We start from the raw sequence: 26,055 nt of genomic DNA on the forward strand, positions 1-26,055 counted from the left end.
TGGCCAACATGGTGAAACCTCATCTCTACTAAAAATACAGAAGAAAATTTTTAGCCAGGTGTGGTGATGCACGCCTGTATTCCCAGCTATGCAGGAGGCTGAGGCAGAAGAATTGCTTCAACCCGGGATGTGGAGGTTGTAGTGAGCCAAGATCGCACCACAGCACTCCAGCCTGGGCAACAGAGTGAGACTCTGTCTCATTTAAAAAAAAAAAAAAGAGGCTAAGGAAAGAACCTGAGCATTTCTCTCCTCAACCCCCGCAATATGAAGAATTAGGTACAAAGCACCCCAGAGCCCCGGACCTTAGGTTTGGTTTGGCAGCTGCAGCAGAAAGTGATGGTTCCTAGTGATACAACTCAGAATTAAAGTAACTTGTACATGACAGTTTCTTAGAAAATGAATGAAGTTATCATTTTAAAAAAAGAAGAGCCTGCCCAAAAGACACAGCATAAGCTAACAAACACGCACCAGTGGAAGGGCTGCGTGAAGACGTGAGTGAATGCGAGCAAATGAGGTGGCTGCAGGCTCTCACTCGGAGCATGATGAAATTTCCAAGACTTCTAAGAGAGCTCTTCAGAGAGGTCATGTGAGAACACTGAAAACAGGCCAATTCAACGGAGCCAATTATTCACTGGATTTATTAATTCTTAAAAGAGAAAGGTTAGCATGGATTTATAGCTCTAACAGGAAGTGGGAGGTGGAGAAGCCCACTCACCTCCCTCTCCAGACTCGGGGAAGGGAATGAGAAGGTGCCACACAGAGCCCTGGCAGGACTGAGGGCCACATAGGCTGCCTGGCCGCTGTCCCAGACCTGTGGCCACATGAGATTTAGGTTTCGATGTGCCACAGCTTCAAATGGATACACGAGGGGATAGTCATCTTCTGTGAGAAACAGTGGCACCTTTTCCCAAAGACAAATAGTTAAGACATCACTCCTATTTTTTCAGCTGCCCCAAGTAATTGCTCTTTTGACGTTTTTGAAAAAGTTCTCCAAAGCTGAAGAGCCTCTCAGTAAACCCAAAAATCAAAAGCACCAATTAAGCACAAAGTGAGTTTGGGTGGAGTCTTCATCCTGGATGCCAAGGAACATGAAAATGGAAGGTCAAGTTCCTATGTGCCGCAGAGATGAAGACAAACCAGTAGGAACTGGCAACTCTAGTGCCTTGCAGGTGGGGATGAAAGGACCCCAAAAGGGTGCTCTATTTTTTTTTTCTACTTCTGTATAAAGATTTCAACTCAATACTTTAAATTTACTCAGCAATCTTAGCTCATACTATTTTGCCCAGAATCAGACCATGCAACAATATACTAATTCCCTCATTACCCTCCAAACAGAAATGAATACTATTTAGTAGAATATTATGAATAATATTCAGTAGGATAAAAGCTCCAGGCTACAGCTTGGCTAACTCCAATTCTTAAAAACTATACATAATTTGCCTTTCTTTTGTAAGCTGTAGGTGGATAACAGGTAGGGTGATGTGAGCACAGGACAAAGCCCCAAAAGAGGCACAAAGAAAGAACCCACTTAGAGGAAGGTGGGGAAATAAACTGTGAGCCCCAGTTAATCCTCACTGTTAGACTCTTTTTGCTCTCCACATCATCTCTGAAAGTCCATTTTGGAATTTAAAAGAAGTCTTTTTGGTTTTCAGAACTATCCCAAATTCCTGGAAGCTGCTTTGGGTCATTTCAACATTCAGTCCAGATTACTGACTCTGAAATCTACCTTAGCACCCTCAAAGCATCCCCGCCAGGAACCTGAGGCAGATGCTTGCTGCAACCAGGAACCACTTCTCCAGAGAGGCAGGAGTTCAGGTCACTAGAGTGACATGAAAACGCAATGAGACCTAGATAGAAAAACAGAGGCAAGGCCAGCCCTTCCTTCCTCAAAGGAAGAAAGTATGACCTGGCAAGTGCCAGCCAGGCTCCCGGACTCTACTCTTCTGTAACCTAAAAAGCATAATCTAAAAAAGCAAACAGCAGAATTAAATGTGCAAGACACACTACGCTGTAATAAAAGCCTGAGCAGCTGGGCGCCATGGCTCACGTCTGTAATCCCAGCACTTTGGGAGGCTGAGGCAGGTGGATCACTTGAGGTCAGGAGTTCGAGATCAGCCTGGCCAAAATGGTGAAACCCCGTCTCTACTAAAAATACAAAAATTAGCCAGGTGTGGTGGCACATGCCACCCACAAGTAGTAATCCCAGCTACTTGGGAGGATGAGGCAGGAGAATGGTTTGAACCTGGAAGACAAAGTTTGCAGTGAGCCGAGAAAACACTACTGCTCTCCAGCCTGGGCAACTCCATGTCAAAGGAAAAAAAAAAAAAAAAAAAAAAAAAAAGCCTGAGCACTCATACCTAAAAAGAATATGCCCCTTCAAGACATGTCAAAATTAACAATTAACTGTCATCAACAACAGGCTTTTTATTTGATTTTTTTTTCTTTGAGACAGAGTCTTGCTCTGTTGCCCAGGCTAGAGTGCAATGGCGCAATCTCAGCTCACTGCAACCTCCGCCTCCAAAGTTCAAGTGATTCTCCAGCCTCAGCCTCCCAAATAGCTGGGATTACAGGCACCCGCCACTGCGCCCAGCTAATTTTTGTATTTTTTAGTAGAGACACAGTTTCACCATCTTGGCCAGGCTGGTCTTGAACTCCTGACCTCATAATCTACCTGCCTCGGCCTCCCAAAGTCCTGGGATTACATGCATGAGCCACCGCGCCCGGCCTGAATTTTTAATAGTTTGGCTCACCAAAAAGTGTCAGTTAAAACACTCCCATTTCCCTTCATTTATTGTAGAAAAATTGGAAAATAAGATGATAAAAAAGAAAAAAAAACCCCAACTGTCCCACCAACCAGAACTTTTATTAGTATCATAGCATATTTTTCCTTTGTCTTATTTCTATGCATATATAGAAACTTACTCATCTATAAATACAGATGTATAGTAGGTATATAAATATTTACACATCTCTATATTTCTATACATATATAGTATACTTACACTTACAAAATTAGAGTCATACTTCAGAATTTTTTTTTTTCTTTTTTGAGACAGAGTCTCGCTCTGTCACCCAGGCTGGAGTACAGTGGTGCGATCGTGACTCACTGCAACCTCCGCCTCCCATGTTTAAGCGATTCTCCTGCCTCAGCCTCCCGTGTAGCTGGGACCACAGGTGCCTGCCACCACACCTGGCTAATTTTTGTCTTTTTAGTAGAGACGGGGTTTCACTATGTTGGCCAGGCTGGTCTCAAACTCCTGACCTCAAGTGGTCCACCCGCCTTGGCCTCCCAAAGTGCTGGGATTATAGGCGCGAGCCACCGCGCCCAGCCCATACTTCAGAATTGTTATGTGTGGCTCTTTTCACTTACTGCTTCGTGTACTAAACTGTATGACTCCCAATTCATTTGGCATAATGTAACAATCTTGAGCCCATTTCCTGTTTCTCACTGTTATAAATAACACTCTGCTATTGTTCCGATGTACCTAAATCTTTGACCTTTGGTCAGTATTTCTCTAATATTCTTCTCAAGAAGAATCAAACAGTAAAGAAATAGGAATATTTGGTACATTTCTAATGAAAAATTTTAAATCCTGGAATCATGAGTCAGTGCCTGACAGTCCTCCAATCCTCATGCCGGGGCACTGCTGTGTCCCCATGCGAGTGTTAGGTGTGCAGTAAGGTTGTACAAAACAAACAGTGAAGAGGAGACACGGCAGAGCTGAACGAGTCTTCAAAAGGCAAAGCACACAGAGCTCCCAGCTCTGCCAAGGTCTCTCGGGAGACTGGCTGCTTTGCACTGGGGACTAATTTCACACTGATAAGGCCCATAGGCCCAAAGCCTCAGATATACACAGCAGAGAAGCTGAAAAGAAGCAGGGCACACGTGCAGGACATTTTAAAGTCTGGTTCTGATTATCTTCAGGTCGCTCATGTCTATTAGAAGAGATCGTTTTTACCAGAAGGACAAAAACAGGACTGCATGGGCTGCCAACACCAGGCAACGATGAAAAGGTGCCCCCTTCTACTCCTGAGCCATCTATCCCCACTTCCACTCCTGGGCTATTTATTCTCTCTTCAAATGGGATCTGTTTTTAGAATACTTTAAAAATGACATGTCCACTTCATGAGAAATATCCAAAGACAACAGAGTCACCGACGTGGCCACAAAACACATTGGTTTCCTTGTGAAATTCTGCCTACACTTACTGAAGACAGTGATGACAGTGAAACAACTAGTGCCTCGGGTGTGGGCTGTGGCCAAGAGGACAAAGAGTCACTAGGTAGAGAAGGATCCTCAAACTCTCTAGTTATCTCATTTCTACCATCACATTCATTTGCAGCTAATTGTCCAGCAATGATGCTGTATCTGATATACACCTAGAAAAATGTCCTCCAAGTCCTGACAGCCAGCTTTGGAAATTCTTAATTTAAAACTTTCCCATATCATGACCCAGAGACCATACTTCCAGTGTTGAGAATTACTTCTAAAAAACAAAACAAAAGCCTACATTAAAATGGTCCAGATTTTCTTAGATAATGAACAAGGAATACACATTTGATGAATTTCCCATCACAGAGACTCTACTTTCTCCTAATTTCATGTCAATCTCCAGAGGTAGGGTCCAAATATTAAACTGGAAAACAAACGCTTGCAACCCCTTTTCAGAAGAGTAGGATTCTTTTCTCACCTTTTAACACTGCTTTTCCTTGAAGCAGATCTGGTGGTTCTTTTAGTAATGCCTGCACTGCCAGAAATGTTAGGTTCAGATGTTTTACAGCTCTGAACACTGGATTGAAGAATTACTCTGAAAATAGTTGGAAAAAAATAAGATTATGTTCACTGAAACCATTTGCAAATACTTGACAGAGGAAAGTATTTTTGCACTTTAGTGCAAATTATCTTGAGAATTGACAGGATTTTCCATCAACACATTTACCAAAAAAATCTGAAACACATTTTCACATCAAGGCCTTTTAAAATGAAGCATCTCGTTTCTCTTTGAAGGTTACACAAAGACAACCAGAGGGCTTTGCTCCTGGAAGGCGAATGACTTGGCATTTTAAGCAATTCCCACACCAAAGAAATCCACCAGCCAAAGAAATCTTTGTGCCCAACAAAAGTAAAAGTAGCTTCTCAGACTTTCAGTCATGAAACAAGACACCATTAAGAAGCTCAAATTCTAAAGAATAGGAACATAAATTTAGGAAATAACTATACAATATTCACTCTTCAAAGCTGTAAGTATGGGTAATAATCCACTAAATCAATACTAATTTTATATAACATTTCAAAATTTTAGAAAGTGTTTAAGCAAAATATGAGTTTTGCCTGGATTATAACACTTAATCTCCAAGTGCCACTAAAATGAAAGTGAAAACACTTAAATTTTGTAAAGCTTGCCTTAATTAAACTCTAAAAAGCTTGAGAAACTGGTGCGTATGAGAGTAGGCTGCCCAGGAGGAAGTACACGATGAATCAGAAAAGAACATCCTGAGATAAAGGCCACACGGAATGTCCTTTAAGAGGCAGATGGTCCTTTGTTTTTTTTTTTTTTTTATTTCCTCTTTAAATTGTCATAGGGAAAACAGCAGAAGACATCAAAAGATTTTATATGCAATTCTTTTTTTTTTTTTGAGATGGAGTCTTGCTTTGTCGCCCAGGCTGGAGTGCAGTGGCGTGATCTCGACTCACTGCAACCTCTGCCTCCCAAGTTCAAGCAATCCTCCTGCCTCAGCCTCCTGAGTAGCTGGGACCACAGGCGCCCACCACCTCACCTGGCTAATTTTTGTATTTTTAGTAGAAATGAGGCTTTGCCATGTTGGCCAAGCTGGTCTCGAACTCCTGATCTCAGGTGATCCGCCCACCTCAGCCTCCCAAAGTGCTGGGATTATAGGTGTGAGCCACCACACCCGGCCCATATGCAATTCTTTTCTTCAAGAGATAATCAATGACAAACTAAACACATATACACACATTTATAGATATCAACTTTTAATTCTCTGAAAAACACTGACTTAACAAGCTTTCTTCTCTCCTATTCAAACATAAAGGTGAGAAAGCCAATAATAACTTATGAGAACCCAGCTCAAAAGAGTAAAAAGTTGAACCATTACAATTAGTGAGCATCCCACCTCACGGGCCTCAGCTACCACCATGCTGGCTAATATACCAAAGACAGGGCCTTAAAATAGGCTACAATTAATAAATTTCTACAACTTTAGCATGACCCAAACCAAAGCATATCCAACATTTAGTAAAATGCTAAACGTCTCATCACTAAAAAAGCAACAAGAGGCTGGGCGCGGTGGCTCACACCTGTAATCCCAGCACTTTGAGAGGCCGAGGCAGTTGGATCACGAGGTCAGGAGTTCAAGAGCAGCCTGGCCAAGATGGTGAAACCCCGTCTCTACTAAAAATACAAAAATTAGCTGGGTGTGGTGGCAGGTGCCTATAATCCCAGCTACTCAGGTGGCTGAGGCAGGAGAACTGCTTGAACCCGGGCGGCAGAGGTTGTAGTGAGCCGAGATCGTGCCACTGCACTCCAGCCTGGGCCAAAGAGCGAGACTCCATCTCAAAAAAAAAAAAAGCAACCACAGCATAACCTGGAGCTTGTCTGGGCCAGTGGTCCCAAGCCTTCTGGGGAGAAGGGGAGGGGCAGCTTTCCCCACTATTTCACTTTACTCATGCAGGATTTCAGAGGGCCCCATGAAACTAGCTTTCTGTCTCACAGAGGGACATGAATCCTGGATAAATCAGCCAATGTTTGGTTCAGAAATTCTCCTAGAGTGTGATCATCTGATATGTTGAATGTTCTAACAAAATAGAAAAAGGAGGTGGGTGCGGTGGCTTACACCTGTAATTCCAGCACTTTGGGAGACCAAGGCAGGAGGATCACTTGAGGCCAAAAGTTTGAGACCAGCCTGGGCATTTTAAGCAATTCCCACACCAAAGAAATCCACCAGCCAAACAAATCTTTGTGCCCAAAAGTAAAAGTAGCTTCTCAGATTTTCAGTCATGAAACAAGACACCATTAAGAAGCCCAAATTCTAAAATATAGTGAGATGTCCTCTCTATAAAATAATAATAATAATTAGCTGGGCGTTGTGGGGCGTGCCTTGGTTCCAGCTACTTGGGAGGTTGAGGTAGGAGGATCACTTGAGCCTGGGAGGTCAAGACTGCAGTGAGCCATGTTTGTGTCACCGATCTCCAGCCGGGTGATAGAGACTCTGTATTAAAAAAAAAAAAAAAGAAGAGTGTATATGCAACTTAATTGTATGATTAAAGGCAACTATTACCCTGGCTTGTGAATTCTACTTCTAAAAACAAAGAATTCTTTTTAAATTCTTTTTTTTCTTTTTTTTTTTTTAAGAGACAGGGTCTCACTCTGTTGCCCAGGCTGGAGTGCAGTGGCGCAATCATAGCAGCCTCAAATCCTAGGCTCAATTGATCCTCCTACCTCAGCCTCCAGAGTAGTTGGGACCACAGGTACATGCCACCACACCCAGCTAATTTTTTCATTTTTTATTTTGTAGAGATGGGGTCTCGCTATGTTGCCCAGGCTATTCTCAAAATTCTGGCCTCAGTGATTCTCTTGCCTCGACCTTCCAAAGTGTTGGGATTTATAGGCATGAGCCAGTCTGCCCATCCCTAAAAATTATTTGTTTATATAAAGTGAAAGGGAAATATTTATTCATCTCTGCTAAGAATTTGAATATAGAATTTTGCATAAAACCAAACCAAACAAAACAAACTGCTGCTGCTTCACTGCTACTTCTGAAGCCCAGGCCAGGGCACTCGTGCTGCCACTGTTCTCATCCGCTCCCCTCGGCCACTCCCTTACACACGGAGAAAACAAGACTCCTGTTGGCTTTTTTTTTGAAATACAACACCTAATTCTCAAATAATTTGAGGCCACGGTTGGCCAAAAGCACAGACAACAATCACACTGCAAAATAATTAATCTGAGAAAAAAATAAGAGCTGATACACTGCCTGCTTAGGAAATCTGAATCCTGATTTCTCAAATTAAAACTATGACTGAAGTGTTTAAATGCCATTCAAAACAAGACACTATTGCTAAATCCTGCAGTCATTCTCAGGCTGCTGGAAAACATCTTTTTAAAAGTATTTATTTCTCTATAAAATTAGTGTAAATTAAAGTGAACTAATATAATAATAATATTAAATAGCTAGTAATTTCTGTGGAACTTTAAAACCAAGAGAATGATAGAACTTGAGTGTATTTATCATACCAGGGAAGATTCCAGTTATTTGCACTGATAACACGGTATTTATCCTAACTGCAGGTTATGCACTGATGAAGTCCGGGTTGGGGGAGAACTCCACTGAGCTATCATGAGTGACAGTGCACACCACCTGACAGGCACCAGAGGGTGATGTGTTGCCTCTGTCATAGGGAACCCGGGCACTCGCGGCCTTCTGCCTTCCAACCCAGGCCAAGCATGGCTTTGCAGAGCAGTGCGCAGCAGATGTATTTTCTTCCTTCCCATCTCCCCTGACAAAATCCTCCGTCCTACCTACCTCTTGCCTATACTCTAGTTCACCTACTTCTCTGCAGCATCCTTGGAGCCTCGGTACTCTGGGTACTATATTCAGATATAGTAAAATCTGCAACCCAAGGAACAAGGCAAAGCCAAACACTAAAAAGCCAGGTCTCGAACATAAACGTCCAATTCTAAGAAAAAAATCCATCAGGGCAACTATGCACTATGTATACTGGCTGTCCACTCTGGACACCACAAGAGCGTGCACAAAGGTGACCCTGAGGCCCTGCAGGCTCCAGAGAAGACTTTCCCACTATCTCAGAGTCTGACTCAGAAGCCTGAAGTGTTGTTATGGCCTAATTCTCCAAGCATGCCGCATAACAAGAGCTTTTCACTGGAAACAATTTATCAGACGATGCCATGCCACCTGCGTCCACTGCCAGCAGAGGTGGGTGGTGATGACAGAGGATGGTGGAGCTCAGGAGTCACCGCCTTACAAATAAAACCCTTTTGAGAGAAAGACATGGGGGTGCTATAAAGATGATACTGATTAACACCACTGTAACTGTCACAAGCTTTTTGCTTCTGAAAATTCCAAATAATTAGTCAGGCTGAACTGAATACTCTGCTTGGGTCTAGATATACGATGGCAAACGTCATTACCAATAACAACAAAAGGTATAGTTTACATGGAATACTGAAAAGAAAAGAGCCTGATAGAGACCATGTTTAAACTTACCCTGGGAATGATCATTCAACCACAAAGTGCCTAAGTATTATTTGCAACTGCTCCACCCATTCAGAACATCTTTGCCACTTGGAACAGTTTGAGAAGAATAACTCTATGTAGTGCATGATGCTCTTGAGTCAGAATATGTGGCAATCGTAGTTGACTAAGAGAAGTAAAGAAGAAAACACCCAAAAGGTTAATCTATCTCAGAAATACAGCAGGTCTGAATGCGCGACAATAAGCTTTTATTTGTAAGATATTCAAGAAAATGCCATAAATAGGAGCAAGTTAAGCAGGTTTTGCCTAATTCTGAAGAATGAAATCAGCTTGATTTTTAAATCTTTCTCAGCTATGTGAAAATACTCAATGAAACCACAAAGTACCAGAGTTGGTTGCAATGGAATTTTTCTTTGGAAGAGATCTTGCAAGGAACTTTTGCATTCTTTCATAACTTCCAAGTCCAAGAGGAGACAAGAGAAGAAATTCTTAAAATATGAGTTAAGGAAAAAGCTTCAGAGAAGGAAGAACGCAGCTCAGACACAGGAGGGTGGTGGTGGACCCCGTGACACGGACACACCCGCCTTCTGGGGGTCTTCAACATGCTGTTCCACAAGTGGGCCTCTTGCACATTCTTCTGCAGAAATAAAGCCTCTTCGCTGTTAAGGTCTTCATTTCAAAGATGAAAGATCTCAAGAGAATACAAATTTGCTGCTATTAGCCTATTAAAGGCATTCTGGCTATGTCCGGGCAAGGAGAAAAGCGGGAACAATGACCATCATATGGAAATGCACTAACTTAAACAGGCGACCTCCTACTTTCATTTAGCATCAAGTGCTACACACTGTACTTACTGTATTCCCTAAAGGGGAGGAGGAAAATGAGACAGAGCAGGAAATTCTGCACACTAAAGAGAGAAGACTTATGAGAGAGCTGCTGTATAATGGCAGATTTCGAGGCTACAAAATCACATATTTAATGAAAGTAGATCAGTGGGAAAAATGCTTCTTTGCTAGATTGGGAAGGACATACTCAAGATACAGAAAACTAGAGGGAAATTGTATAGCCAACTGACGAAAATAAAACCACCCCAATTATCCTAAGCTAACTACTTTTGATAGGGAAGAAAAACTGTTTCAGTAAAGAAAAACTGTTTCAGTGTCTTTATTTATCAACTGCTATTTTGAAATATCTGTTAAGGATAAGCATAACTTTAAAACAACATATGTTACTTTCAATATCCTTTCTATGAGAGGAACAGTGAAGCCCACCTTCCCTCCCCACCACCATCCCATTAATTGAAAAGATTCAGAAAAAGAACCTTTGAAAACAGGCAAACCAACAAAGCTAGGAGCTGACAAGGAGAAAAACATGCATTGTGGGAACCACACTAGGCACCAGAAGTAAGCAACGGCAGAGAAACAGAACGGGACACTTACAGCAGCTATCTGTCAGGGGGTCCTGATGGCTACTGTGTTCTGAAACCATCGAGACAGAATAGCAGGATGGGAAGAATGTAGTCACAAACAATCCACCAGATGACAACACTACACAGTGCAGAGGTCAGCACAGCTAGGGGACATCTGGAAAGGGGTGAAGGGGAAAGAACAGATGTTCAAATTGGGAAGCCAAAATAAATTACGCAATCATCAATCAATCAAGCCATATGTGAATTTTAGACACCCTAAAAGCCCAGCCAACAGCAACAGGGATACAAAGGGGCGGTCAACAAGGATGGAGTTTTGCCATTTTATGTTGAAGAAAAAAATGCTGTGTTTAAACAGGTTTCATACTTTGGGACTCAGTCACTAGTTAGATAACTACCCCATATTAATTTAACTTTATGATACTGAAATCAGTCACAGATAAATGATTGAGGTTCTTCAAAAAGCAGAAGATGTGCACACACAGAAAACTAAACCAAACCACAAGGGGCAAAGGAGGCAAAACCAGATAACCAAAAACAAACAAACAAACAAACAAACAAACAAAAACACAAAACCCCAGACTAGTTAACAAAATCACAGGAGGCACAATTAAAAATGAACGTAACACAGCAGAACTGATCTCACTTCAAGGGAGTTACTAACTCCTGAGCCATCCCAGGAAGCTAAGGGAATGGCACATTTTTATAATATGGTTCACATTTAACCCAGGGCAACACAAAATTAGCAAAATTTCACTTAGGTATGCATACTATAGACTTTTCTTAGTTGTTTTCCACACTCATTTTCCTCATACTAGTTGGCTTTCAGCTTGGTGTTTCTTTCTTATTTTTTATTTTTTAATTATTATAATTTTTTGAGATGGAGTCTTGCTCTGTCACACAGCCCAGAGTGCAATGGCGTGATTTTGGCTCACTGCAACCTCTGCCTCCCAGGTTCAAGCAATTCTCCCACTGCAGCCTCCTGAGTAGTTGGGATTAGAGGCGCACATCACCACACCCGGCTAAGTACTGTATTTTTAATACAGGGTTTCACCACGTTGGCCAGGCTGGTCTCAAACTCCTGATCTCAGGTGATCCGCCTGCCTCAGCATCCCAAAATGCTGGGATTACAGGCGTGAGCCACCGCACCTGAGCTCTATTTTATTATTTATTTATTTAATTTTTTTTGAGATGGAGTTTTACTCTTGTCGCCCAGGCTGGAGTGCAGTGGTGTGATCTTGGCTCACTGCAACCTCCGCCTCCCGGGTTCAAGCAATTCTCCTGCCTCAGCCTCCCAAGCAACTGGGATTACAGGCATGTGCCACCATGCCCAGTTGATTTTGCATTTTTAGTACAGACGGGGTTTCTCCATGTTGGTTAGGCTGGTCTCAGACTCCCGACCTCACCCTGCCTTTTTTTCATTTTTAAGAAACGGGTTGGCCGGGTGCAGTGGCTCATGCCTGTAATCCCAGCACTTTGGGAGGCTGAGGCAGGTGGATCACCTGAGGTCAGGAGTTCGAGACCAGCCTGGCCAACATGGTGAAACTCTGTCTCTACTAAAAAAACACAAAAATTAGCTGGACGTGGTGGCATATGCCTGTAATCCCAGCTACTCGGGAAGCTGGGGCAGGGAGAATTGCTTGAGCTCGGGAGGCGGAGGTTGCAGTGAGCCGAGATCATGCCACTGCACTCCAGCCTGGCCGACAGAGCGAGACTCTGTCTCGAAAAATAAAAAAAATAAAATAAAAAAAAAAAGGCCGGGCGCGGTGGCTCACACCTGTAATCCCAGCACTTTGGGAGGCCGAGGCGGGCGGATCACGAGGTCAGGAGATCAAGACCATCCTGGCTAACATGGTGAAACCCCGTCTCTACTAAAAATACAAAAAATTAGCCGGGTGTGGTGGCAGGCGCCTGTAGTCCCAGCTACTCGGGAGGCTGAGGCAGGAGAATGGCGTGAACCCGGGAGGCGGAGCTTGCAGTGAGCTGAGATTGCACCACTGCACTCTAGCCTGGGCGACAGAGCAAGACTCCATCTCAAAAAAAAAAGAAGAAAGAAAAACAGGGGTCTTGCTCTGTCGCCCAGGCTGGAGTGCAGTGGTGTTATCATAGTTCACTGTAACCTCCAACTCCTAGGCACAAGCAATCCTCCCACATCAGCCTCCTGAGTAGCAGCTGAGACTACCTGTCCATGCCACCATGCCCAGTTTTTTTTTTTTTTTTTAATTTTTTTTGTAGAGACAGAATCTCACTATGTTGGCCAGGCTGGTCTCGAACTCTTGGGCTCAAGTGATCCTGCTGCCTTGAACTCCCAAAGCACTGGGATTACAGGCATGAGCCACTGTGTCCAGCCTCAGCTTGGTGTTTCTTAATCCATTGGTCTGGGTTCTAGCAGCAAGGAAGGAAACCTCCTCCCATTTGGAAGGGCAGAAGCTCCTTCCAATGACTACACTTCCAAATGGTCACTTGGATAAATCTGTGACCAAATATTAAAGCCTCTACTGAGCATCTGCTGTGTGCAGAGTACTGCTGATCAATTTGGAAATGACTGATTTGGCTTATCATGTCATTTTTATTGTTGATCTCATCACTGTCATCATTAAAAATTACATGTCAGGCCGGGCGCAGTGGCTCACATCTGTAATCCCAGCACTTTAGGAGGCTGAGGCGGGCAGAACACGAGGTCAACGTTCGAGACCAGCCTGGCCAACATGGTGAAACCCCATCTCTACTAAAAATACAAAAATTAGCGAGGCGTGGTGGCGTGTGCCTGTATTCCCAGCTACTCAGGAGGCTGAGGCAGGAGAATCACTTGAACCCAGAAGGTGGAGGTTGCAGTGAGCCAAGATTACGCCACCATACTCCAGCCTGGGTGACAAAGCAAGACTGTCTCGGGGAAAAAAAAAATTACATGCCAGGCATCCTATATTGTGGAAAGGGATTAGACTAAAGGGTGAACTTGAAATACAGCCTAACCTTACCCCACAAGTTATACCCACACCATCTTATTTAATCTTCCCACAAAAAGCAAGCTACTAATATATATAAAGATCACAGGGGTGAATATTTAAATGGAATGAATAAATGGCCTGGGAGCCCTAGAGAACTCTCTACCGATCCCAGCCTTCACTTTCAGTTCCTTAAAGGCAGAATGGCCTGAATGTCCAAGTGTCAGCGTTATAGACGGTTACTTTTTCCTCTAGTAAACCTCATGGCTTAAGAATTATTTTCCGGCCGGGCGCAGTGGTTCACACCTGTAATCCCAGCACTTTGGGAGGCCAAGGTGGACAGATCATGAGGTCAGGAGATCGAGACCATCCTGGCTAACACAGTGAAACCCTGTCTCTACTAAAAATAGAAAAATTTAGCTGGGAGTGGTTGTGGGCGCCTGTATTCCCAGCTACTCGGGAGGCTGAGGCAGGAGAATGGCATGATCCCAGGAGGCAGAGCTTGCAGTGAGCCGAGATCGCGCCACTTTACTCCAGCCTGGGCGACAGAGCAAGACTCTGTCTCAAAATAAAAAATAAAAAATAAAAAAAGAATTATTTTCCATTGCTAACAGATACACCCATCTCCAAACCTACCAAAACCATCAGTATGCAGAACGACAGGCCTCATGGCTCAAGTTATGAAATCTACCAAATCCATTTTAGCACAGACAATATACTTGTCATCACGTCCTGAAGATCAGCTCAATGTCATGGTGCCACATGGTTTACTGTCATCATTGTAGTCAGGATCAGACAGGCTGAGCAAATGGCCATTTTATAATCAATAAAAACTTAAACTCTCCCCCAAAACTGACCATTTATAAGAGAAACCGGCCAGGCGCCGGTGGCTCATGCCTGTAATCCTAGCACTTTGGGAGGCTGAGACGGGTGTACCACTTGAGGTCAGGATTTCGAGACCAGCCTGGTCAACATGGTGAAACCTTGTCTCTACTAAAAATACAAAAAATTAGCTCGGTGTGGTGCTGCGTAATCTCAGATACTCTGGAGGCTCAGGCAGCAGAATCACTTGAACCCGGGAGGCGGAGGTTGCAGTGAGCCGAGGGCACACCACTGCACTCCAGCCTGGCCAACAGAGCAAGACTCTTGTCTTAAAAAAAAAAAAAAAGAGAAACCAATCATTGGAATAATATTTTATGTACTATAACTTTCTCCTAAGAATCACTAGTACTTGTGTATTTCTCACTAACTTTCCTTCTTGCATGTACTGTATTTTCATAATGCTAAGTGCCAATGCTAAAGCAAAATAACTTGCTCACAGAAATTAATGAGTCAAACTGGGATGAAGAAATTGATTTTGTAGTTTTCAACCCAAGCCATTGCTGAGAACAGTCCCTCAGGGACTTCTATTCCTAAAATAACAACAAAGACACAAGAGGGAAAGAAAGAAAACCTTCAATTGATCTTTTCTAGGGCCAAAAAACTGCAAATAATAGCAGAGAGGGTTTGAAAAAGCAGAGACGGGGATAAGCAAAATGTTGTAAGGGAGGAGGAAGATTTGCTGAGACTCATCAAAAATCCCCTGGGGTCTATACACATAACTCAGAGCTTAGAAAAACTAGCATTTCACTTTCTTCTTTAAAAGTGTGGCCTAAAACTTTGTTATTTGTGTTATGTGGGGCTACTTATATATATTGTTTTTGGGATATTACCCAAAGGAATCCTGAGCTACCTCTTTGTTTTTTAACTTTTACCATTGTACTTGATTTTACTTATTTATTTAGACAGGGTCTCACTCTGTCACCCAGGCTGGATGCAGTGATCGTGGCTCAACGCAGCCTCAGACTCGGGCTCAAGTGGTTCTCTCGCCTCAGCCTCCCGCATAGCCTGGTCTACAGGTGTGCACAACCACACCCAGCTAGATTTGAACTCATGTTAATGAGAGTAGCAGATTCAGAGGGTGACTAAAGGAAATTTCCTATTTAACAAAAACTTTTGACTAAGCAGGATTTGTATCCCCCGACTCTCAACTTGACTTTTGAATAACAGGCAACAAAATATTAAAACATAAACTGATGATGCTGATTTTGAAAAACAAAACAAAAAAATCCCAGACACAGCTAAAATCAACCCACAAAAGCATCAGTTTCCTAGGGCTTGCAATTCAATGTGTGGTCCCTGGACCAGCAGCCTCGGCTAGAAATGTGAAATCTTGGGCCCTACCCCCACCCCACCAATCATAACCCATATTTCAACAAGCGCCCGGGTGCCTCCTGCACACTGAAGTCTGAGAAGCACTGCTCGAGGGTGCTGCCTGCCTCCTCCACCACATCCAGAATTAGTATCTGGATGATTACCTGGAACCACCATAATACTTCCAAAGAAAAACCATTAAGGCCTTAGGTGAAGATTTTTAATAAGGAAATTAAAAACAAAATGGCATTTGGAGTTAAGTAAATTATACAAAGGCACTATTTTTGTTTGTTTGTTTGTTTGTTTTGAGATAGAGTCTCATTCTGTCACCCAGGCTGGAGTGCAATGGTGCGATCTCGGCTCAATGCAATCTCCACTTCCTGGGTTCAAGCGATCCTCCTGCCTCAGCCTCCCGAGTAGCTGGGATCCTATAATGCCTACAGCACCCACCATCATGCCCGGCTAATTTTTGTATTTTTGTAGAGACGGAGTTTCACCATGTTGGCCAGGCTGGTCTTGAACTCCTGACCTCAGGTGATCTGCCCACCTTGGCCTCCCAAAGTGCTGGGATTACAGGCATGAGCCACCACGCCTGGCCAAAAGGCACCATTTTTAAAGCAGTATAGTTGACTGAAGTACCACTAAGCTGCAAAAGAAATGCTTAATAAACGCCTATAATCAAAATGGATGCCCTACATTCATTCACATAACACTGCATATTGTAAAACTCAATTCTTTGCCCTGAGTCTTTTAAGAAGAACCTCCCAGGGGAGCAACCCATAATGACACATGCCTCAGGTGTAATTCTACTTCAGAATTTTTATGACGAGGTACTAGTGAGGAATTACTTTTAATTAAAAAGAAAACCTGTTCTCTACCAATATAAATGGTTTATTATATCATACTTCCTTACCATATTACAAGATGCTTACTGAATAAATGATCTATGTCCATCACACTCCCTCCCCGCAAAAAAGAAGGTTGGAAATCTGGTGCCCCACAATGAAAAAGGAAGTAACTAGAAGGAAGAAATCCAATGGCAACAAGTGGGAGCATTTACTAAAGAACAGCCTACAAAAAATACCATGGTCATGTACTTTGCTTCTGCATATTTTTCTAACAATCTTGGATGCTCCATCAGGTTGAATCCCAACTAACACACATTCACAAGAATGTACACATGGACATACATACACTCAGTAACTACAACATTTCCTATTCTCAGGCTAAATCTTCCTCTGTAATTAGAAAATCATTCCCCAAAGAAACAAACTTCCTCTATAATTAGAAAATCATTCTCCAAAGAAACAAACAAAAAACCCAAAATATAGTTTAGACCAGTTCATTGTTGTACCAAAACAACATAATGTCATTAAGCCATCATGTCATGCTTATCAAAACAAATGACCTGCAACATGGAGAATGTAAAGAAATACACCACTTTAGTAACTATGGACAAGTCTGGCATCCTGGGCTTTACATCTGGTGTCGCACTCCTGAGGATGCCCCATGCTGACTATTCATGGAGAAAAAGTATCCCTGATGTCGCCTTCCCACCCATAAAGGCTCATGAGGACCAAGGTAAACAAGGAGCGGCTGAGAGCTTCCAAGGCCAGCACCCCTAGGTTTTAAATAACATAGGCAAGCATTTCAAAGTGGCATCATGGGCTTGCAACTATAGAGAAAAATGTACAGGAAAAACCCTCAACAAGGACCCCACACCCATATGAAGAAACATCAACCACAACAAAGGAACCCAGACTCACGTGAGAGGAATAGCGTTTGTTTTGGATTGTCTTCTGCTTTTCAAGGCCCGAAGTCTATCACCTTGTGTCACTCCATTGATTTCGTCATCATCACTGTACTGTGTAAGTAAAAAAACTGAGCTAATGATTTAAGTTGCACTTATTAATGCAGTACAGCAGAGCAGCAATTTATCCACATGAACATAGACAGTCCAAGTTTCTGCGAGCTCTAAAATATTTTTCCCTTTCACAATCAAGCTTCAGGTGACATTTTAAGACAGCCAAAGTTGACTTTCAGAGACAACCCAGCAGCACTCTTGTTAGAAAACACATCAACAGTGAAGAGGGTTAATGGGCTTTCAAGTTTGAAAACGCTCTTTTTAAAATCTCTCAGTGTACTTACTACCACTTAATGTAGTACTGCTACCCCCTAAGCCTTTGATTTGTTAAAAGCTCTCCATTTGAGAATGATTGCTTTCCTAAATCAGCTGTTGTGAAATGGCAAAAAGGGGTGAGGGGCAGGGGTAGATCTGGCTGAAGAGCTCACTTCACAGCCTTTTATGCACCTGCTGAGTGAGTAAAACATAGTTTTATGGACACACAACCTTGTTTCCACTATTTTGGGTAAAAAGTGCCTAGAGAGGGTTATAAATATAAAAAACTGACAATCATCCAAGAGCTGCTTTATTATTTTACCTACGGTTTTCTCCATACCCTGACAGGGTCTCAATAGCAGTTAAAGCAGTAACAACATCGCAACAAAAATGGCTTGATTACCGGTTCGGGTTCTTGCTGATCTTGATTCTCGACCCCATTTATGGAAATGTCATCAACGCCAGAGAGAAGTTTGGAGAAGGCTGCTCTGTGTTGTCCATTCTCCTGACCCTTTAACTTCTGACGAAAATAGTCTCCTTCCAGCCAGAGGTTTGTTTGCTTCCTAGAGCATTTAAATAAAATCAAAAGAGCTTTCCAGAAAGATACATGAACAACTTCTTCCTACCAGACTATCTGTTGTTATTGGAAACTAAAGGAAATTCCACTCCCAATCAGATTCCAACCGCACGTGTTCCCTGGGAACTACAGACGTAGGCTACTACTTACATCACCAAAAACTGCTGCTGAGGCCCAATCACCGAGCCAGGTCTACAGATCCTGACCCACGCAATGGTCTCGGCTGCTGTCATCCTGTAATGCTTCATGATGTAGCAGGCTATCAGAGTGCCCGTGCGACCAAGGCCAGCTAGGAAAAGAAAGAAGCACAGAAATGAAACTTGGGCTGATGTACTCCAGGATTTTGTTGGGCAGGCAGAATTTTTTTAAAAGGCTTCTCATGACTCTGCTTCTTTCAATAGTGGTTCTCAAGGCTGGTTACACTCTGGAATCACCTAGAGAGGTTTTTAAATACTGATGCCCGGTCTCACATCCAGAATGTATTTATTATTTGTTTCATTTATTTATTTATTTTTGAGACGGAGTCTCGCTCTGTCGCCCAGCAGGGTGGAGTGCAATGATGCGATCTCAGCTCACTGCAACCTTCACCTCCCAGGCTCAAGCAATTCTCCTACCTCAGCCTCCCGAGTAGCTGGGATTTACAGCCATGTGCCACCACTCCCGGCTAATGTCTGTATTTTCAGTAGAGACGGGGCTTCACCATGTTGGCGAAGCTGGTCTCAAACTCACCTCACCTCAGGTGATCCGCCTGCCTTGGCCTCCTAAAATGCTGGTATTATATACTTGGGCCACCATGCCTGGCCTTATGCCAAGAATTTAGATTTAACTGGTATGCAGCATAGCTTGGACACAGAGATTCCTAAAATCTTCCAGATGATTCTATGTGTAGCCGAGGTGGAGAATCACTTTCTGAGCAATGATTCTCAGTAAGTGCAGTATCTTCTGCCCTGGGCATTTTAGAAAAATGGTACCACCATCTTTGCAAAAACAAAGGCTTGTAATTTTGCACTTACTCCCACATCCAGTTATATTTTCTGGTCTGTTATACCCGTTTTCACTCAGATTTTTTTAAACCTCTATTGGTGCTGGCCTGTCTTATCTAGACTATTATCATTACCTCCAGTGATGGTTAATTTTATGTGTCAATCTGGAATGAATCTTTGGAGATTAACATTTAAGTTGGTGAGCTTTCAGTAAGCACAGTTCCCTCCATAATGTGGATGGGCCCCATCCAATTAGCTGAAAACCTGGGCAGAACAAAAACCCTGACTTTCCTGAGCAAGAGACTGCCTTTGGCTTTCATCTGCACCATCAGCTCTCCCATGTTTCCAGGCTGCTGGCCCACACTGCATATTTTGGACTCACCAGAATCCATACTTGCCTGAGCCAATTCCTTTTAATAAATCTCCTACATATAAAAAAAATCCTACTGGTTGTTTTTCTGGAGAACCCTCAATACAGATTTGGATCATGAGATGGGGGTCACTGTAACAACTACATAGAAATGGAGAAGTGGCTTTGTGAGAGACAACCTTGGATATTTAGCAGAGGAAATTTGTAAGGAAAGTGTTGAAGATACAACCTGGTTTCTCCTTACTGGTTACTGTAAAATGCAAAAGGAAAAAGACGAATTAAAGAAGAAATTGTTAAGCAACAGGGAATCAGGAACTAGAGTCAGAAAATTCTCAGGCTATCCATATTGCAAAAATAAGAGTGTTACAGAGAGAAAAATCAAGGGTGTGGCTGGGCACTCCCCCTCTAAAGAGATTACCTAGACTTAATCAGCCATCTCAGCAGAAGCAAGGACAAGAGATGGGATTATACCAGCAGAGACATTGCAGCTTGCACTAAAGGGGATGGACATGGAATAAAATAAAGTAAGGCTTTTGGACTTCTGACAGCAGAGCTACCTGGATGCAAACATTCTTTGTCCTTCAAGAAAAGGAAGGATGATCCCAAGGGCAATTTAGAGACCCCCAGTGCTGCCACTGCCACCAAGACACAGAGTATATAAGCTCAGGGCAGGCCTGCCTACTCCTTGATTTCACAGGGTAGGGCCACCTCTATTAGTTACAGCAAACCCAACTGCCTCTGACCACAGCCCTCAGGGGCAAAGCCACCACCCTAGAGGGCCTGGAGGGCAGAGCATGGAGCCAAAGAGGATGATTCTCTAGCCTTAAGATGTAATGGGATTTGCCTGGCTAGGTTTTGGACTTGCTTAGAAGCTCTTTCTTCTGGTTTCTCCCTTTTGGAATGGGAATGTCTATCTCGTGCCTGTACCATCCCATCACAGCTGGGAGGAATTATGCCTCAGGATGGATCATACCTCAAGTCTCCCCTATACTTGAGTTGGATGCCATTTAGATGAGACTCTGAACTTGGAGTTGATGCCGGAATGAATTGAGATGTTCAGAGCTGTTGAGATGGGGTGAATGTATTTTTGAAGTGAAGGGACATAAATTTGAGGGGGCCCAGAAGGCAGAATATAATGAACTGAATTGTGTCCCCTCTAACCCAAATCCATATATTGTTCTAACTCCCAATACAACTGTATTTGCAGATAAGGCCTTTACGGAAATAAATAAGGTCACAGAGTGTGGCCCTAATCCAATAGGACTGATGTACTTCTAAGAAAAGAAAGAGATAGGCTGAGTGCAGCGGCTCATGCCTGTAATCCCAGCACTTTGGGAGGCCGAGGCAGGCAGATCATGACGTCAGGAAATTGAGACCATCCTGTCTAACACAGTGAAACCCTGTCTCTACTAAAAAATACAAAAAATTAGCCGGGTGTGGTGGCAGGCACCTGTAGTCCCAGCTACTCGGGAGGCTGAGGCAGGAGAATGGCGTGAACCCAGGAGGCTGAGCTTGCAGTGAGCTGAGATCGCGCCAGTTTACTCCAGCCTGGGAGACAGAGCGAGACTCCGTCTCAAAAAAATAAAAGAAAGACGGCAGGAGTTAAGTGCAAACCATGAGAAGACTCAGAGATGACAGCCATCTGCACTGCAAGCCGAGGAGAGAGGCCTCCCCAGAAAACAGCCCTGCCAGTGCCTTGACCTTGGACTTCTAGCCTCCAGAACTGTGAGAGAATTAACTTCTGTTGTTTAAGCCACCCAGTTGGTGATATGCCCCAGCAGATTAACATACCTCTTAATGAATCTCAATTTTCACTGTACAGCCCAATTTTCATACTGTCATCATTTTTCTTCCCTAAACAAAGATGCAATCAAATAAGATCCTCTCTAGGCTTTTAATTGGTCATCATTCTATTTCAGGGTATCTCAACCTCAGCAGTACTAACATTTGAGGCTGGATGATTATTTATAGTGAGGAGCTGTCCTGTGCGCTGTAGGATGTTTAGCAGCATCCCTGATCTCTACCCACCAGATGCCTGTAGTACCCAACCTCCAAAAAAGGTCTCTGCAGGTTGCCAAATGTCGGGTGTGTGATGGGGTTGGGGTGCAAAAGGACCTTGCTGAAGAATTACTTCAACTGCTTTTTATAATTAAAAAATGAAATAAGCGATGCTGGCTTTTGTTTTAATTATGTTTAAAAATTGGAGTAAAATATACATAAAATTTACCATTTTTCTTCATGCATCATTTTCCTGATTTCATTTAGTTGTCTGAATTCTCTTTTAGCTCACTGAACATGTTTAAGACAGTTATTTTAAATTCTGTATTGGGGCCGGGTGCGGTGGCTCACGCCTGTAATCCCAGCACTTTGGGAGGCCGAGGCGGGTGGATCACGAGAGATCGAGACCATCCTGGCTAACACAGTGAAACCCCATCTCTACTAAAAATACAAAAAATTAGCCGGGCATGGTGGCGGGCGCCTGTAGTCCCAGCTACTGGGGAGGCTGAGGCAGGAGAATGGCGTGAACCTGGGAGGCAGAGGTTGCAGTGAGCCGAGATCGCGCCACTGCACTCCAGCCTGGGCGACAGAGCAAGACTCCGTCTCAAAAACAAAAATAAAAACAAAAAAATTCGGTATTGGTTAATTCAGAAACTTATATTTCCTTAGTGTCAGTTTCTGAATATCATTTTAACCACTTTTCATGTGTACAGCTCAGTAGCATTAAGTACATTAACATTGTTGTACAAACATTACCACCATCCATCTTCAGAACATATTTCATCTTGCAAAACAGAAACTCTGGACCCATTTTTTTCTTTTTTTTTTTTGAGACGGAGTCTTGCTCTGTCGCCCAGGCTGGAGTGCAATGCGCAATCTCGGCTCACTGCAAGCTCCACCTCCCAGGTTCACGCCATTCTCCTGCCTCAGACTCCCGAGTAACTGGGACTACAGGCGCCCACCACCACGCCCGGCTAATTTTTTGTATTTTTAGTAGAGATGGGGTTTCACCGTGTTAGCCAGGATGGTCTTGATCTCCTGACCTCGTAATCCACCCACCTCGGCCTCCCAAAGCGCTGGGATTACAGGCGTGAGCCACCGTGCCCGGCCAACTCTGGACCCATTAAACAATAATTACCAATCCCTGCCTCCCCTCAAGCCCTGGCAACCACCAATCTACTTTCTCTTACCCCAAGTATCTCATACAACTGGATTCATACACTATCTGTCCTTTTCTGACTGGCAAACCTAAATTTGTCTAATATCTTTAAGGTTCATCCATGCGGCAGTACATGTGTCAGAATTTTCTTCATTTCTAAAGATGCATAATATTCTGTTGTATGATATAGTACATTTTCTTTAGCTATTTCTTTAGCCTTCCTCTGATGGAAACCTGGATTGCTTCCACCTTTTGGCTATTCAGAGTAATGCTGCTGGCCGGGCGTGGTGGCTCACATCTGTAATCTCAGAACTTTGGGAGGCCAAGGCGGGCGGACTACTTGAAGTCAACAGTTCAAGACCAGCCTGGCCAACATGGCGAAACCCTGTTTCTACTAAAAATACAAAAATTAGCTGGATGTCATGGAGCGTGCCTGTCATCCCAGCTACTCTGGAGGCTGAGGCAGGAGAATCACTTGAACCCAGGTGGCAGAGGTTGCAGTGAGCTGAGATTGCACCACTGCACTCTAGTCTGGGAAGCAGAGTGAAAGCCATCTCAAAAAAAAAAAAAAGAAGAAGAAGAAAAAGAAGAATGCTGCTGCTATAACATGGGTGTAAAAATATCTGTTCATATCCCTGCTGTCAATTGTTTCTCAGCACATAACCAGAGATGGAACTGCTGAATGACATTAATTTTTTCAGGAACTGCCACACCATTTTCCATAGCAGCTGCATTGTTTTATATTCCCACTAGCAGTACACAAGGCTTCTAATTTCTCCACAACTCCACACTTGTAATTTTCTGGTGGTGATGTTTTTGTTCTTTTAGATAACAGCCATCCCAATGGGTATAAAGTGGTATTTCGCTGTGGTTGTGATTTGACTTTCCCTATAAGTCAAAAATGCTGAGAACTTTGCATGTGCTTACTGGCCATTTTTTATCTTTGGAGAAAGGTGTATTCAAGTCCTTTTCCCATTTATGAACTGGGTTTTGTTGTTGTTTTTAGGAGTTTTCTCTATATCTTCTGGATGTTAATCCCTTAGGTCCTTGATCCATTTTAATTTTTGTATATGGTGTTATGTAAGGGCCCGATTTCATTCTTTTACATGTGGATATCAGGTTTTCCCAGCACCATTTGTTGAAAAGACTGTCCTTTCCCCATTGAGTGGTTTCTGTATCCTTCTTGAACGTCATTTGACCATATACACAAGGATTTATTTCTGAGCTCTCTATTCTATCACTGGTATATATATCTGTCTTTATGCCAGTACCACACAATCTTGATTGATGTAGCTTTGTAGTAAGCCTTTTTTTTTTTTTGAGACAGGGTCTCACTATGTCACCCAGGCTGAAATGCAATGGCACAATCATGGCTCACTGCCGCCTCAACCTCGCAGGTTCAAGGGATCCTCCTATCTAAGCTTCCCGAGTAGCTGGGACTACGGGTAAACACCACCACACCCAGTTAATTTTTGTATTTTTTAGTAGAGATGGGGTTTTGCCATGTTGTCCAGGGTGGTCTTAAACTCCTGGGCTCAAGCAATCCTTCTGTCTCAGCCTCCCAAAGTACTGGGATTACAGGTGTTAAGCTACCATGCCCAGCCTGTATGAAGTTTTGAAACCAGGAAGTGAGTCCTCCAACCTTTTTATTCTTTTTCAAGATTGTTTTGGCTATTTGGCATCCCTTGAGATTCCAAATGAATTTCAGAATCATTTTTCTATTTTTGCAAGAAATGTTGGAATTTTGACAGGCTTGCATTGAATCTGTATATCCCTTTGGGCAATACTGACATGTTAACAATATTAAGTCACCCAGTGCACAAATGTGATGTCATTACATTTAATTACATCTTCTTTAATTTTTCTCAAAAATGTTTTATACAAATCTTTCATCTCCTTGGTTAATTCCCCAATATTTGATTCTTCTTGATGCTATTATAAATGAAACTGTATTCTTAGTTTCTTTTTTATATTTTTATTGTCAGGGCTTAGAAACAAGGGATTTTTGCCTGTTGATTGTATATGCTGCTACTTCTTTGCTGAACTCATTTATTAATTCTAGCAGGGGCTCTGTGTGTGTGTGTGTGTGTGTGTGTGTGTGTGTAATCTTGAGGGCTCTCTTTTTTTTTTTTGGAGACAGAGTCTTGCTCTGTCCCCCAGGCTGGAGTGCGGTGGCACGATCTCAGCTCACTGCAACCTCCACCTCCCAGATTCAAGCAATTCTCCTGCCTTAGCATGCGCCATGCCCGGCTAATTTTTTTTTTTTTTTTTTTTTTTTTTTGGTATTTTAGTAGAGGCGAGGTTTCATCGTGTTGCCCAGGCTGGTCTTGAACTTCTGAGCTCAGGCAATCCACCCACCTTGGCCTCCCAAAGTGCTAGGATTACAGCCATGAGCCATTGCACCTGGCCCAGGGTTTTCTATAATACATATGTCATATCATCTGAAGAAGATAATTTTACTTCCTCCTGTCCAATTTCGATTTTTTTTTTTTTTTTTTTTGCTTACTTCCTTTGGCTAGAACTTCCATTACCATGTTAAATAGAAGCCACAAAACCAAGCATCCTTGTCTTCTTCATGAGCTTAGAGGAAAAGCTTTCAGTCTTTCACCACTGAGTATGATGTTAGCTGTGGGCTTTTCACATACGGTTCTTATGTTGAGGTAATCTCCTTCTATACCTAGTTTGTACAGCGTTTTTATCACAAAACTTTTGTCAGACACTTTTTGTGCATTGAGATGATCGTATGGTTTTTGTCCTTAATGTGGTATATCACACTGATTGATTTTCATATGTTGAACCACTCTTGTAATCATGGGATAAATCCTACTTGGTCATGGCACACAATCCTTTTAAATATGCTGCTGAATTCCATTGGCTAGTATTTGGTTCAAAGTTTTCACATCGATGTTTGTAAGGGATACTGGCCTATAGTTATCTTATAGTGTCTTTTTGTTTTTGATATCAGGGTAATGCTGACCTTATTGAGTTAGAAAGTGTTCCTTTTTCCTCAAATTTTTGGAAGAGTTTGAGAAGGACTGGTTTTAGTCTTTT

At 42.8% G+C, this 26,055-nt stretch overlaps 1 protein-coding gene across 23 annotated transcripts in view; it reads right to left on the bottom strand.

The window, feature by feature from the left end:
• The window catches only part of CDC14B (cell division cycle 14B), a 129,335-nt gene that overhangs the window by 11,810 nt on the left and 91,470 nt on the right, over positions 1 to 26,055 (bottom strand). For 6 of the 23 annotated variants that reach the window (XM_063714308.1, XM_054520295.2, XM_063714313.1 and 3 more), the window contains exons 10-13: positions 18,645 to 18,783; positions 18,321 to 18,480; positions 17,565 to 17,662; positions 4,692 to 4,808 (exon numbers count right to left, since the gene is read on the bottom strand). In XM_063714308.1, the coding sequence (XP_063570378.1) occupies positions 4,692 to 4,808; positions 17,565 to 17,662; positions 18,321 to 18,480; positions 18,645 to 18,783 (514 nt within the window). Of the gene's footprint in view, positions 1 to 241; positions 596 to 4,691; positions 4,809 to 5,534; positions 7,231 to 9,246; positions 9,401 to 9,465; positions 9,926 to 10,673; positions 10,818 to 17,564; positions 17,663 to 18,320; positions 18,481 to 18,644; positions 18,784 to 21,638; positions 21,702 to 26,055 lie in introns of those variants that run through there. The other 17 variants (XM_024252552.3, XM_054520301.2, XM_024252555.3 and 14 more) reach the window with 10 other exon arrangements.

The sequence above is a fragment of the Pongo abelii genome, chromosome 13, assembly GCF_028885655.2.
Source record: "Pongo abelii isolate AG06213 chromosome 13, NHGRI_mPonAbe1-v2.0_pri, whole genome shotgun sequence".
In the NCBI taxonomy this organism is placed as follows: domain Eukaryota; kingdom Metazoa; phylum Chordata; class Mammalia; order Primates; family Hominidae; genus Pongo; species Pongo abelii.